A 14,667-nucleotide genomic window follows, 5' to 3' on the forward strand; every position below is an offset into this window, starting at 1 on the left:
CAAATCAAAACATTGTGCTTTTGTAAAATAAATAAAATAAACAGGGTGTGCGTTCTGCCTCCCCGTCGCGGTGAACTTTTTTTTCTTGAGCACGTCTATAAACTGAAACAAAACTCAGCGAATACTTGTCACACATTTATGAGCCATATACCTTTATAAACATTGTAACGAAGTATGTTGTGATGGGAAGAAGGAGGCGGGAACCGGCGAACATTTAAAGACTTTTAATGACAAAAATAAAACAAATACAAAACGAAAGTAAAAGCCAGCAGCTCCTCACGGACGACTGCTGGCAACACAAAACATAAAATAAAACACAGGCCTGTTCCTCTCTCGCTCTTCACTGTTGTCACTCCTCCTTTATGCTTCCGCTCCTCCGTGAGAGATGCGAGACCGGTGCATCGCGCACGTGTCGCTCATTATCAATCATGCCACCGGCCTCGCGCTGTCCTCCCACGGCCCTCGACCTCGTCGTGCTCACCACAAACATTTAAGTGTGTACTTTTAAATGATCGGATTCAAACTGAAAACAAATATTCTCTGTTTAAGTAATTTGTATAAAACCAACAAGATGTCCAGTATCTCAAACGCTTGCTCATTATTTTTAATTTGACCATGCCCACGCGCGCAAAAGAGATTCACATGCAAATCTCCACATGGAACGCGAACGCGCTCGTTACCTCAAAAACAAAGCACGAAAAAACTTCACAAGTCTCAGCTTTTCATCGAGTTTGAAAGACGCGCCGTGAGCTTACATTGGATTTACCTCAGAAGAAGAAGAACGCGATTTGAAGACAAGAAAGATGTAAGGTAAGAAATTCTTACATATTAGTTTGTTATTGTTGCATAAATTTCGCATTGCAGTTGAACTGTTGCTAGATATATGGTGAATATTATAATATTTAGACCCGTGTTTACTGTTACTGTGTTTGTGGATATCTGCTCAAACGTAGATATGTATATGGTAACCATAATGTTTCATATTTTGGAGCGCGATCGCGTTTGAATGTTTCATATTTTGGAGCGCGACCGCGTTTGAAAAGCAAAACGCACCAAACGACTTCATGTTTTTACTATTATCTCATTTCATATCATCATAACGAATGGAAACATTTGAAGTAACATATAATAATCAATATATTTTTCTCTAGCTTAGTTGTTACTGAAATCTTTTGGAAGATTTATAGGCTGCTATAGGTTATTGTTATTATTATTTTATGCAGCACTGCGCATAGCCTATGCCTACAAGGCACAACAAACCTGGTGTTCATTATATTATATATTGTTGGAAACACTTGTGTGTGTGTGTGTGTGTATTCTGTGAATTTTAAAAAGCAATTTTAACCAGAAAAATCTAAAATTTATTCCCAAAATCGTGCAGGCCTTTCTCTTGATATCAGTATGTTCACTTTTTTTTTTTTTTCAGGGCCCAGATGCCACTGAGTCCTGCTGACTTCAACATTCACATGAGTCTCTGTACATGAACATGGTAAAGTGAAAATCAAACACCTTGGAAATGAAAGGTATGTACAATGTTTTTAGGAATGGCACAAAGGTCTCTGTCTTTGGATCATTGTTTTCAATAAGTGCTTTTTTGTCATTTGTTTTGAATCTTTGGATTATGTTGTTTTGTAAATAAATCCAAACAATCAAAAAGCCATTCTTTTTTAAATCTCCTCATTCTTTGTGCAAGGTTGCTCAGAATGATAGGGCCTGATATCTCCTAATAGGGCCGTTAGGGGAGGGTCTTTGTCTTTCTCAGGTGTGAAAAGCTAAGTACATATTAATGATGTGATCACACCTCCCGCATAAAGCTTTCTCACACAAAACACGTCGTACAAATTTTAAATCAATATATTGTCTTATCTGAATGAGCAGTCAGGGCAATTTTCACATAGTTTTGGAGCAAATATTCTAGGCTACGTCATACAATTTTCAAAAGTCTTGTGAAGAAATAATCAGTATGGGTTTCATGGCCTTATTTCAGAGAGAATTCTTTTTTGTATTTTCACAAACCACTCATAAATGTCATTATCTCAAAACTACAGACTTTTACATACATGCTGCTGATATATTATTGTAGCAGAGTTTGTGCTGAATACAGTGTAATCAGACTTTAGCCATGAAAATGTCACAAGCAACAGAAATAAGCACAAATGTCAGAGCATGTCAGAACACCTCCAGGGCCCAGAAAACAGCTCAGCTATCCACAAACACAGTATTTAACAGTTAACACTGGTCTAAACATTATAATATTCACCAAATTAGAGTAAACACTCATACTAGCCTACTTTTATATCATGCTGTTTTATTATCGAACATAGAAACATCCTTGTGTCGTACATGTATATAAATTTAGCATTGAAAGGTTGCCTACCTGTCTATAGTTCATATTTCAACATGTTTCTGTCTATATAGCCTATATATATATATATATACACATTTTAGTCTGCCACCAGTTTAACTAGTAGCTACAATGTAAAGTTTATGCAACAATAACATGCTTACTATTATGATTGGAAATTTCTTACCTTAAAAATCTTTTTCATCTTCAAATCGTGTTCTTCTAATTCTTCTGAGGTAAATCCAAGGTAAACAGCACAGCACAGTACAAACACAGTCTTCCAAACTTGATGAAAAGCAGAGGAGGACTGAAGTCTCTGATTCTTTGTTTTTGAGGTAATGAAGGCGTTTACAGGTCTGCGTTCTTTCACGTGGACTATTTGCATGTCAATCTATTTAAAAATAGAGACTTCAAGCTTTGTAATGACATGTCAGTGTGACAAGCATTTGCTGAGTTACAGATCATTTTCTGTCGCGTTTCAGAATGAACTTCACATTAAAAGAGACGGCAGAATGCGCATCATGTTTATTTTCTTTATTTTACGAAAAACATAACATTTTGTTTTTATTATGAGTGTACACAAATAAAAGAAGACATTTAACAGTTTTGAATGATGTATAACACTTGCCTGTATGACAATAATCGACTGAGTTATTTGAGTCTCTTTTGCACTGATAAGAAAAAAAGCGAGGCTGTCGCGCTGGTGCAAACTTACGCAACATAAAACACAAAGCTACGTATTCTGAACACCCAGTAGAAAATATATACATCAATAATTATTCATACTTGCAGGTTGTGATTCTGAGTAGCAAGTTGGTCAAAATAAAGTGGGTATGGTCCCATCTTTAATGGATAAGCATTTTGTCCATCTCATTTAGACCTCACAGAGATTTGAGAAGCAGTCGTCAGAAGGTTATACTGCTGTTGTATCGCTGTGGTCATTTTAACCACTGATTTAATTTATTCCTCATCTGTTGGAAGTGTTTACAAAAATAATTTGCTTTTGTAGCGCAGAAAACTGCATCTTCTCGACATGTACATGACACGAACAGCTAGAGCTTTTGAGGGCAGGGCAAAGTAGACGTTGTTCACCGGCAGCCAATGAAGACCATAGGCGTTAATTATGCAAATGTGTTACATTGTTATGTATGCAGGTCACAGAAGTGAGACTAGAGTTACTGACGACTCGTTTAGGCGGTTCTGACTCGATTCTTTCTTTTGGGAGACAATAACTTTATTTATCGTGCACTTTACAACTTTGCAAAACGTTTACATTTACAAACAGCTATATTACACTGCATGAAAGGGAACATTCGAAAAAGCATAATAGGGTAATTTTAAGACCTTTTAACCAACTTCATTCTATTGGAATTCTATTGCTTTTTTTCTTATCAGTGCAAAAGAGACTCAAAATACTCTGTTGATTTTGATCTTACATATAAGTGTTCATACATCATTCGATCCTGTTAAGTGTCTATTTTTTTGTGTATACTCACAATAAAAACAAAGTGTTGTGCTTTTTGCCAATTAAAGAAAAATAAACATGATGCAAGTTCTGCCTTCTCTCTGTCAGTGAAGTCTATTCTGAAACGCGTCCGAAAATGAACTGTAACTCAGCGAATACTCAGTCAAACAGGCATACAGACACACAGACACAAAGCTTGAATTCTCTTCTTTTAAATGGAGTAATTTATATAAAAAACAAATATTCTCAGTTTATGTAATCTGTATGAAAAGAGAGAGGTATCAGTCGTCTCAGTTCAGCTGACCTACGGAGAGCACGCTATTCAAATGCAAATGATCTGAGGTGATCCATGCAAATGTGTCAACGCCCACATCAGCTCGATAAAACACATCAAGTTTAATCAGATTAACGTACTTTACGTCGTCTTGCTTTGCTGTGAGGAATAATCCTGGGAAATTTACCTCAGAAGTGCTGGTTTAGTTTCATTTCGAGGAGCAACGGGTCCAGCTGAGGATTGTGAATAGTAAGTTATTTATTCTTAAGTGCTTTGTTCTAATCGCGATATGCAATAGTGTCTGTAAACTGCAAAAAGACTGTTTAAATATGAATCGCGTGTCTGTGTGTGAATGAATGAATGAATGACACAGATGTTTACTTCAGCTGTAGTAAACAAAAGTGCGCATCTGTGCCGTTCATTCACACTCGCACTTACAAGAGTAAACTTGTATGGCGAAAAATCAATGACAAAATTAACGGAGTGCACAACTGATGCTGGCACGCGCAGTAAATGACTTTCGCGAGAGGATAACAGATCTATACGCGAAGAAACAGGAACCCGTGAGCTCATTCAAACCCTGCGCACGTGCATGACATCTCCTCTGCACGCAATACAAGCCCTCACGCATGCGCGCATGATCATTCCTTACGCTCTCGTGCTTGATCTCCTCTCGCCTGCTGCTTTTGCTCGCTCTAACACTTTTATTTTTGGCAGTCGAGGGGCGGGTCTTACTGTTTTAATAACCTCAAATGTCATTGGTTACTTCCCCTTTTCCGGAAGTCAGTTGTGATTGGATGCCTGTCCAATGACCCATAATTCACTTGACTTCAGACATGATATTTGTTTTATTTATTTATATTAATGTGTAATGTGATTTAATGTATTAGTAATATAGAATAGATTCTTACCAGATACTTTATTAACAGAAAGTCATACTAGTGATTGCATTGTGTTGTTAAGAGATATTTACTGACTGTAATGACGCATTTCCATTGTTATTAGGATTGTAATACACTTTTACGTAATATAAATGGTTCATTATATTTTCTATTAAATGTAAAAGGGGTTCTGGCTTCTCAAGTTAAGATACAGCACACAGCATTAATTATAGCTTATAAATGCCATTTCAGAAATTGCTACAGAAAAGTGATGTCTCATGTCTGAAGTCAAGGACAGGCGTCCCATCACAACTGACTTCCAGAAAAGGGGAAGTAACCATTGACATTTATTATAGTGTTTGTTCCAATATTCAAACCAATGAATCCTTAACTTTGAAATACGTATGATAAAATGTATACTTTTTACAAAGAAAGATTACACTTGAAATATTGTTAAAATTGTAATTGTTGTTGATGTACATGTGAAAACTTTTTAATGAAATAGCAAATCATATATTTACAAGATATATTTAAGCAACATCTTAATAGGTCAATAAAAGCCTTCTCATTAAATTATTAATTATTGTTTTTTATTATTGACACATTTGGGGAGAGGATATATTCCAAAACTTTCTGAAAATACAGTATGAGAATTAACTGCACAATTACTAGAAATGTTTACCTTGGATATTATACAATTTGCATGCATACAAAATATGTCCTCACATTCTTTCTTGTGGTACTCTCAGTGACACACCTGAATGAAAGGCTCATTATGCAGCTCATTATGCGGGTCATTGTCTTCTCAGGTGTGAATCACAGCATTATTCATGATCACTCACGCCCCCACACATATTGTCTTTCCAAACAAAACGTGTCTTACAAAGTTTAAATCAATGTATTGTTTTATGTGAATGATTAGGCAGAATGATTTTCAGATCATTTTGAAGCGAAAACTTGACTTAACATTGAAATCACTCGCGCCAGATGCTCTATTCGCGTTTGGTGTGAACGCAGCGTGAGGGCGAGAGAGAGAAAAAGCGCCTGCGAGTGCGAGTGAGCGAGCGAGAGTGAGGTCTGCGGTCTTGGCCATTAGTTGATTTACTTGTTTTTTTTGTAGGTAATATGTTGTCAAATATGTTTAAACTTAAATAAACTACCTATACAAGTAGGTATGTCTCTTTGCATTAATTTGTCGTGTTATTGACGTAATGTGCAACCAGATGTTCGAATAGTTTGAATATTTGTGTTTTTTGTAGAGGGAATATTCGAACGCCAAAATCACCTTAGACCCCAGAGGGTTAAGTGTTGATTTGATTGAACATGACTGCAGTAATCAGGACTGGTTATGTTTAGTCCAGCTGAACCACATTATAAATACATTTCATAGATTTAAGGAATTAGTAACTACGGGGGAAAATACATTTTCACGTGGCCTTGTTGATATTGGATAACTTTTTGCTTTAATAAATAACATTGTCTTTTACAAACTGTACTTTATGTTTACTCATGTTGCCTTTGTTTTATGGTAGATTTTAATTTCTGAATCAATTTAGTATGAGATGTTGTGACAGAGTGACCTGTACCTGTTGGTTATCGCAGCACTTACACACACACACACACACACACACACACACACACACCCATCTTACCTCATTCCTCCATTCCCTGCTGGGGCGATGTGGGTGCACACACACCATTAGCATGCTGGTTTTCACACACGCAAACATATCCACTCCATTTCCATCCCTGACAGAAATCCACGCTGTGCATAACAACACACACATATCTAAGTTGTCTTTTGTTTCTTTTGATTTTCGTTTTGTTTGTTACATTAATACTTGCATGTGTTCAGTGTTTTTCAGCGTCTGTTTTGCCGGTCTTTCATGTTGTGTTATCTCTATCGGCTTGTCAGACCCAAGCGCCAACAGTGGCCTGGGTAAATAGTGCCACTGTCGGTGTGCGTTGGGGCAAAGCAACCAGAAGTCGGCTCATCCATTGTTTGTGTTAATAAGGGGGATTATGTAAATGTGGTGTTATTGTTATGTGTTTATTATTATTTGTCTATATTTGAATTTGTTATTTTGTCTGCATTTTGTTTCTGATTTTGTTATTTTATGTGTGTATATTTATGGAATATTGGATAAATGTACATACTTAACTTTATACTCACCAATGTTTGTAATGATTTTAACTAAAGGGGCGGGGCTTGAACTATAAAAAGGAGCCCCAAACTATTGTATGGAGTCAGTTAACCTGGCGAGTAAGCGTGCAACTGTAGTGCCGTGAGCAGTTCCTTACTCTTGACGAAGTTTGTGTGTATCTAGATAATTATATCTTTTCTTTGTTACTTTTGTATATAGCTTTGGTCATTTTTTTTGGACTGTTTAACCTCTTGAGCACTGTAAATAAAAAGCACTTTACACCTAACATCACTGCGAGTATTACCATCATTTTTTTTATTATTTTTTTCGAGCCCAGTTTCACCGGACAGCGGGCCTGCGGGCCGTTGTCTCACAGATGTGCACAAAAATTGAAGAAATCAGGATGGGGGCAAATACTTTTTCACAGCATTAAATGATCATATCACTGTTGTCTTCCCTTCTTCTCTTCACTGTAATCTGGTGTTTTATGTATTTTTGTTCAATTCTAGGAGGAGCTCAATACAGCACTGAAGTCCTTACAAGAGAAACTTCAACACAATGAAAAAATTAAAGCAGGGTTTGAGAAAACAGTTCAACACATCAAGGTGAGGAAACAGAATCAAGAGTCATGTATACTATCACTGTATGATTTGAAATTTAGTAATGTATGATTTGAAATTTTGTAATGGATTCCAGTTGATTATTTATGTAAATGACGAGCATCAATCTGCTTCTGGATCCATTATATGTCGGGTATCTGAGTTTATCTCTGATATGAATGATGTGAAGTGTTGATGTGTGTCGATTGAGATGATTGAAGTGAATGTGATGTGATTTCAGTCTCAAGCTGAGCACACAGAGCGTCAGATTAAACAGCAGTTTGAGAAGCTTCATCAGTTTCTCAGGGATGAAGAAGAAGCTACAGTCACTGCACTGAGGGAGGAAGAGGAGCAGAAGCAGCAGATGATGAAGGAGAAGCTGGAGGAGATGAACACACACATCTCAGCTCTTTCACACACAATCAAAGACATGGAGGAGATGATGAAAGCCAATGACTTCCGCTTTCTGAAGGTCTGATTTCAGATCATTGGTTGATCATTGGTTGATTGATTTGAGTTCTTGATGATAAATGGTGTGTTTATTCTGCAGGAGTTTCCCGTCTCAATGGAAAGGTGAGTGATCTGCTCCTGTCTCTGGTCTCTCTGGTTTTGATCCAAAGCCACTGCAGTTCTGACTCCTGTATGTTCTTCCAGAGTCCAGAGCTCACAGCCGGATCCACAGATGTCTTCTGGAGCTTTGATTCATGTGCCACGATACTTGGGCAACCTGCCGTTCAGAGTCTGGAAGAAGATGCAGGACATCGTCCAAAACAGTGAGTCTGACTGCAGCAGATCTGAGCTGGAAATTATGGATGGGTGGAGAGTTAAAGGCTCTTCATGACACAAACGGATGGATGGATGGATGGATGGATGGATGGATGATGGATGGATGGGTTCCCAAGAACGAGACAAGAATTTTGCACAGAATTTTTTAAGAAATCCTTGATGACAAAATTCATGACTGGAAAAGTAGACTGCAGGTGCCTTTTGAAATGTTTTAACTAATCATCTTGTAATGAATGTCATTTCAGTTCTACTTTCTGAGTATGACTTATCAAATGCATTGAAAGATAATAATATACAAGCACTGTAAATGTTTTTGCCACAAACTCAACTGACTGGCTTCTCTCCTGTAAGATTTTACACAAGTCTCTTCAGAACTTACTGTACATTAATTATGACCTTCCAGAACTTCTGATTGAGGCTGTGTTTGACCTCCTAATTTAACTCCTTTCCACAAATTGAACATAGAAATAAAAAGTATCAATAACAAAAATAAAAATATAGCTGCAAGCAGCGATGTGGTGTATTCAAAGTTGTCTGAATACACCACATTTGTCACAGACTGCTCCGAGACTTGAAGGTTGGGATCCAAATGCAGCTTTATTGGCTGGGGCAATCCAGAGGCGTAATCCAAAGTACAGGCTAGGGTCATACACAGGCAGGTAGTCAAAACAAAGAAACAAACAAAACAAACAAACAGGCAGGGACCAGAGGCAAGAGAGTAATCCAGGGAACAGGGCAAGATATCAAGAACCAAGAAACACGAAAACTAGGAGAATGCTCAGAAATGCAGTGTGACACAAACAAGACTTCGCGGTGAGTGAATGAATGAACATGGTATAAATAGACAGACTAACAGGATGAGACACAGGTGAATGCAATCAGTGAATGAGGTACAGGTGAATGTGATCAGTGATAATGAGTCCGGGCAGTGAGTTATGGGAAATGTAGTTTGTGAGTGATAGTCTTATGTGGAGTGCCCTCTGGTGGCTCTCAAGGGCACTCCAGCTGGTGACCGTTACATAGCCCCCCCTCTAAGGAGCGGATTCCAGACGCTCCTAACATTGTCCAGGAGGGAGGTGGAGCGGAGGCGGACCCGGGGGCGGGATGGAGGGCCAGGCCCGTGGAGCGGCAGAGGACCTGGAGACTGCGGCAGGATGGGCGACCACGGCGGATCAGGCTGTGCAGGCGACCAGGGCGGATCAGGCTGTGCAGGCGACCAGGGCGGATCAGGCTGTGCAGGCGACCAGGGCGGATCAGGCTGTGCAGGCGACCAGGGCGGATCAGGCTGTGCAGGCGACCAGGGCGGATCAGGCTGTGCAGGCGGCCAGGGCGGATCAGGCTGTGCAGGCGGCCAGGGCGGATCAGGCTGTGCAGGCGGCCAGGGCGGAGCAGGCTGTGCAGGCGGCCAGGGCGGAGCAGGCTGTGCAGGCGGCCAGGGCGGAGCAGGCTGTGCAGGCGGCCAGGGCGGAGCAGGCTCTTCAGGCGGATCCAACGGTTCAGGAACATGAACGGGCTCAAGAACAGGAACAGGAACGGGCTCAGGGGATGCGGTGGCCATCTTGTCCGAAGACACAGGCGTGGAGTCGGCCATCTTGTCCGAAGACACAGGCGTGGAGTCGGCCATCTTGTCCGAAGACACAGGCGTGGAGTCGGCCATCTTGTCCGAAGACACAGGCGTGGAGTCGGCCATCTTGTCCGAGGACACAGGCGTGGAGTCGGCCATCTTGTCCGAGGACACAGGCGTGGAGTCGGCCATCTTGTCCGAGGACACAGGCGTGGAGTCGGCCATCTTGTCCGAGGACACAGGCGTGGAGTCGGCCATCTTGTCCGAAGACACAGGCTCAGGATCAGTATCAGATTCAGGCTCAGGAACAATTTCAGTCTCGGCGAGACGAGACTCTGGACGGGCAGACGTGACGTGAAGCTCTGGCTCTGGCTCGGCAGGACTGACGTGAAGCTCTGGCTCGGCAGGACTGACGTGAAGCTCTGGCTCGGCAGGACTGACGTGAAGCTCTGGCTCGGCAGGACTGACGTGAAGCTCTGGCTCGGCAGGACTGACGTGAAGCTCTGGCTCGGCAGGACTGACGTGAAGCTCTGGCTCGGCAGGACTGACGTGAAGCTCTGGCTCGGCAGGACTGACGTGAAGCTCTGGCTCTGGCTCGGCAGGACTGACGTGAAGCTCTGGCTCTGGCTCGGCAGAAGCGACGTGAACAGTCTCTAGATCGGCAGAAGCGACGTGAACAGTCTCTGGATCGGCAGAAGCGACGTGAACAGTCTCTGGATCGGCAGAAGCGACGTGAACAGTCTCTGGATCGGCAGAAGCGACGTGAACAGTCTCTGGATCGGCAGAAGCGACGTGAACAGTCTCTGGATCAGCAGAAGCGACGTGAGGTGCGGGCTCAACCTCGCCCACTATGAAGGGAGACCCACAAAATAGCAAAACAAAATCTATATATTGAGCCAGAGTCCATCTGGGGTCAACCTCGGGCAAATAAAAACTCACGTCCTGATCCAGTCCCATCCAAAAACAATCCTTGAGTTCCCTGTCGTCCAGTGGGGCCAGGTGGCAACAAGCCACAAACTCACCCACATAGTCCTCTATGGGGCGACCATCCTGGAAGATGGAGCAGAGTTTAGTTACTGGGTCCATGTTTGTCATTGCTGCTGGATCTGGGTGTGGCGAAGTCTTCTGTCACAGACTGCTCCGAGACTTGAAGGTTGGGATCCAAATGCAGCTTTATTGGCTGGGGCAATCCAGAGGCGTAATCCAAAGTACAGGCTAGGGTCATACACAGGCAGGTAGTCAAAACAAAGAAACAAACAAAACAAACAAACAGGCAGGGACCAGAGGCAAGAGAGTAATCCAGGGAACAGGGCAAGATATCAAGAACCAAGAAACACAAAAACTAGGAGAATGCTCAGAAATGCAGTGTGACACAAACAAGACTTCGCGGTGAGTGAATGAATGAACATGGTATAAATAGACAGACTAACAGGATGAGACACAGGTGAATGCAATCAGTGAATGAGGTACAGGTGAATGTGATCAGTGATAATGAGTCCGGGCAGTGAGTTATGGGAAATGTAGTTTGTGAGTGATAGTCTTATGTGGAGTGCCCTCTGGTGGCTCTCAAGGGCACTCCAGCTGGTGACCGTTACAACATTTACTGCAGCAGCTGGTGCCACTATGACAGCCACATCCATGAGATCATTTAAATTTAGATGAATTTCATGTCATAAGATGTCATAGGTTACTTTGAAATAAATGCAAAGTTAGTGTTTTAAGGCGAGACACGGCAGGCAAAAACATCGTTTTTTTTTTACTGGTCAATTTTGAGATTTGGGGATATTTGTCTTCAATAACATGTCTTCTTTCAGACTTGTGTTGAAAAAAAGTCCGAAATACACATTTAGGTCTTTATTTTATTACACTTTGTCTGTTTGCGTCTGTAGATTTCTCATAAATTCAACAAAAGTTCCCGTTCTAATCAACGTGCTGCTCCGCGATCTCTGCCGTCAGCCTGTCATCAGAAGCACCGTTAGGAAGCTCTCTCTCTTGTGTACAATCCTGTCGGATCCAAATATGGTCATTTCCTTTCTATCAGCAACCAATCGTGAAAGTAAAAGGGCTGAATGCGCAATCTCATTGGCTGATGAAAAATCTTTAAAGCCCGTTTTCTCAAAATGACTTTTCTCTCATACTCTAAGGACGAAATCTCCACTTCAGTAGCACCTATATACACCAAACTTTCCAGACTTGTACCTAGTTATATTATGAAGACATTTACAGAGGGATTTGTAAATATATTATTCCTAGCCTGATTTATATAACATTTTATTCCAAAAAACATGGCGAAAATCATTTTTTTAAGGCTATTGACAGTATTTTCTGATTTACAGGATAACAAAAGTAGATATCCATAAATCCCTCTGTAATTTTTTTCCCATCTAATATGTGAACACAATGAAAAAATTATTTTTAACCTGGCTTTATCCAATACTCAGATATCGTTTTTTTAAATATATGCAAATTAGTGCATATTTGATTAGATATTGCCTGATTTGCATATTTAAACATTAAATTACAGAAAACTTGTAATACATTTTTTTCTCATCTTAATGTAGGTAATCAACTGGGAAAGTTTCATGGTGATATCTGCTAGTTAAAATTTTTACCCTATTCACCTGTAGTGTCTCGCCTTAAGTCCAGCATTCATCTTAAGGTATTTTTATATTTGTATTAACCTTTAATAAGGTCTTTATTAATATTTAACTATTAAACTAATTATATAAAACTATATTGTAGGTTCCCTTACAAATGAACTGTTTCTATGCATCAAACTAAGGCTGCGTTTACACTGGCACAAAAAAAAAAAAATCCCATCTTTTATTCACATCTGACACAGATCAAAATTTGTTGCACACGTGTAAACACAAAAATCCGCACAAGATCCAATTTCTTCGCATTTGATCTGAGCCACTTCCAAATGTGATTTTAAATCAGATACATATCCATTATCTGGACATCCGACCTACGTCTAAACGCATATATGATTCCCCTTTGAATTCGAAGCCACCACAAGGCGAGGACGACACGTTTATTCACATAGAGCTTTTTAATGTTATATTATGAGGCAGATGTGCCTGTATGCACTCACTCACTGCTTCTTATTGAGGTGGGACCTTTTTATTTATCTTTGTAAAGAAAAGAAATTGCACAGACACAGAAACATTCTGGAGCTGGTTCCCTTTCGTAAAGGGAACTCCCGCTGCATCGATACTCGATACTTTGGGGAATGCCCTCGGCATGACGCGTCTGAAGTCTGTAATGGAATTACTCCAATCTTGATTGGTGCTGTGTCTTTCGTCACTCGTGACGTTGCATGTGATGGTGATCCGGAAGCTATAAAAGGACAACGGAACATAGCCGCGTCAGCTTTTTTGTCTTCAGCAAGCGTTCTGTGTGACTGTATTGTCTTATTTGGTGTTGTCTGTCTATCTCAATATATATGGCGAATATAAAGAAACGACTCAGGCGGTGTGCGTCCCCTTGCCCACGCTATTTGAGCGAGGATGACACGCACTCGTTCTGTGTTGTTTGTCTGGGAGTGGAGCATGCACGGGCAGTGCTCGAGGGCGCTGTCTGTGCAAACTGTTTTCAGCTATCTATGAAAGAGCTCCGCTCCCGTTTGAGCTTGTTCGATCAATTAGATCAGGCTCGCGTTCCCAGTGCATCAGGTCCCGCGTCTGTTGAGGCAGCGCGCCGCTTGTATGCATGGGATTCGCACGTGGGGCTGGCATATAATACTGAGACGGTTGCGACCCTTTCTCAGTGTTTATTAACCAGCTCCACTGGTCTCGCGCATGGTTCGGAAGCCCGCGCTGCGGCTTCTTCCGACCGTGTTAAAGACACAGCGTTTGATTTATCTGGCTCCGAGGAGTTAGATATTATCAACACTGAATCACGTGGATATGGGGATTCGCCACCCCATATTCCCGTTATTGAGGAGTTGTTGGAGGTTGTGACCAGGGCAGTGGTTAAATTAAATGTTGAATGGCCATATAATAAGCAGGAAGCGACTAAGAAAAATAAAATGGATGAGCGCTTCCTGCAGACCCAGTCACAATCTTTGTGTCAGAGCCTTCCCTTTTTCACTGATCTCCATACTGAGGTATCGAGATCGTGGAAAAATCCATGTTCATCTCAATTATTTTCCCCCCATGTATATATTTACTCATCCATTAGGGAATCTAATGAGAATGGTTATGTGGTGATGCCTCGGGTTGAGGAATATTTTGCGAAATATTTTCTCCCCGACATTGCGTCACCCCTGATAGCTCAGACACTCCCCTCCAAATCTCGTACATCGAATTTTGTTAGGGAAAGCATATATGGCGGTGGGTCGAGCCGGTGCATGCCTACACACAATGGGGTTATTACAGGCATATCAGGCTGACCTCCTCAAAGAGGTGGATGATAACTGGGAGGTCTCACTCAACGGTATTACTGAATTTCGTAGAGTAGCTGACTTATCTCTCCGTATTATTAAAGAGACGGCCCGTGCTATTGGCCGTTCTATGGCAGCACTAGTTGTCTCAGAGAGACATTTATGGCTTAATCGCTTGGGGATCGGGGAGAAAGACAGGGCTTTCCTTCTCGATGCCCCCCTTTCG

The 14,667-nt window shown here is 41.2% G+C and overlaps 1 protein-coding gene across 1 annotated transcript in view; it reads left to right on the forward strand.

The window, feature by feature from the left end:
* Positions 1 to 14,667, forward strand: part of LOC311071962 (E3 ubiquitin-protein ligase TRIM39-like) — a 64,508-nt gene that overhangs the window by 18,955 nt on the left and 30,886 nt on the right. Inside the window, exons 2-5 of the mRNA XM_084096602.1 lie at positions 7,618 to 7,713; positions 7,949 to 8,179; positions 8,258 to 8,280; positions 8,362 to 8,480. Coding sequence (XP_083952728.1) covers positions 7,618 to 7,713; positions 7,949 to 8,179; positions 8,258 to 8,280; positions 8,362 to 8,480 — 469 coding nt within the window. The remainder of the gene's footprint in view (positions 1 to 7,617; positions 7,714 to 7,948; positions 8,180 to 8,257; positions 8,281 to 8,361; positions 8,481 to 14,667) is intronic.

Source organism: Abramis brama (assembly GCF_963993115.1).
Source record: "Abramis brama genome assembly, chromosome: 21".
NCBI lineage: Eukaryota > Metazoa > Chordata > Actinopteri > Cypriniformes > Leuciscidae > Abramis > Abramis brama.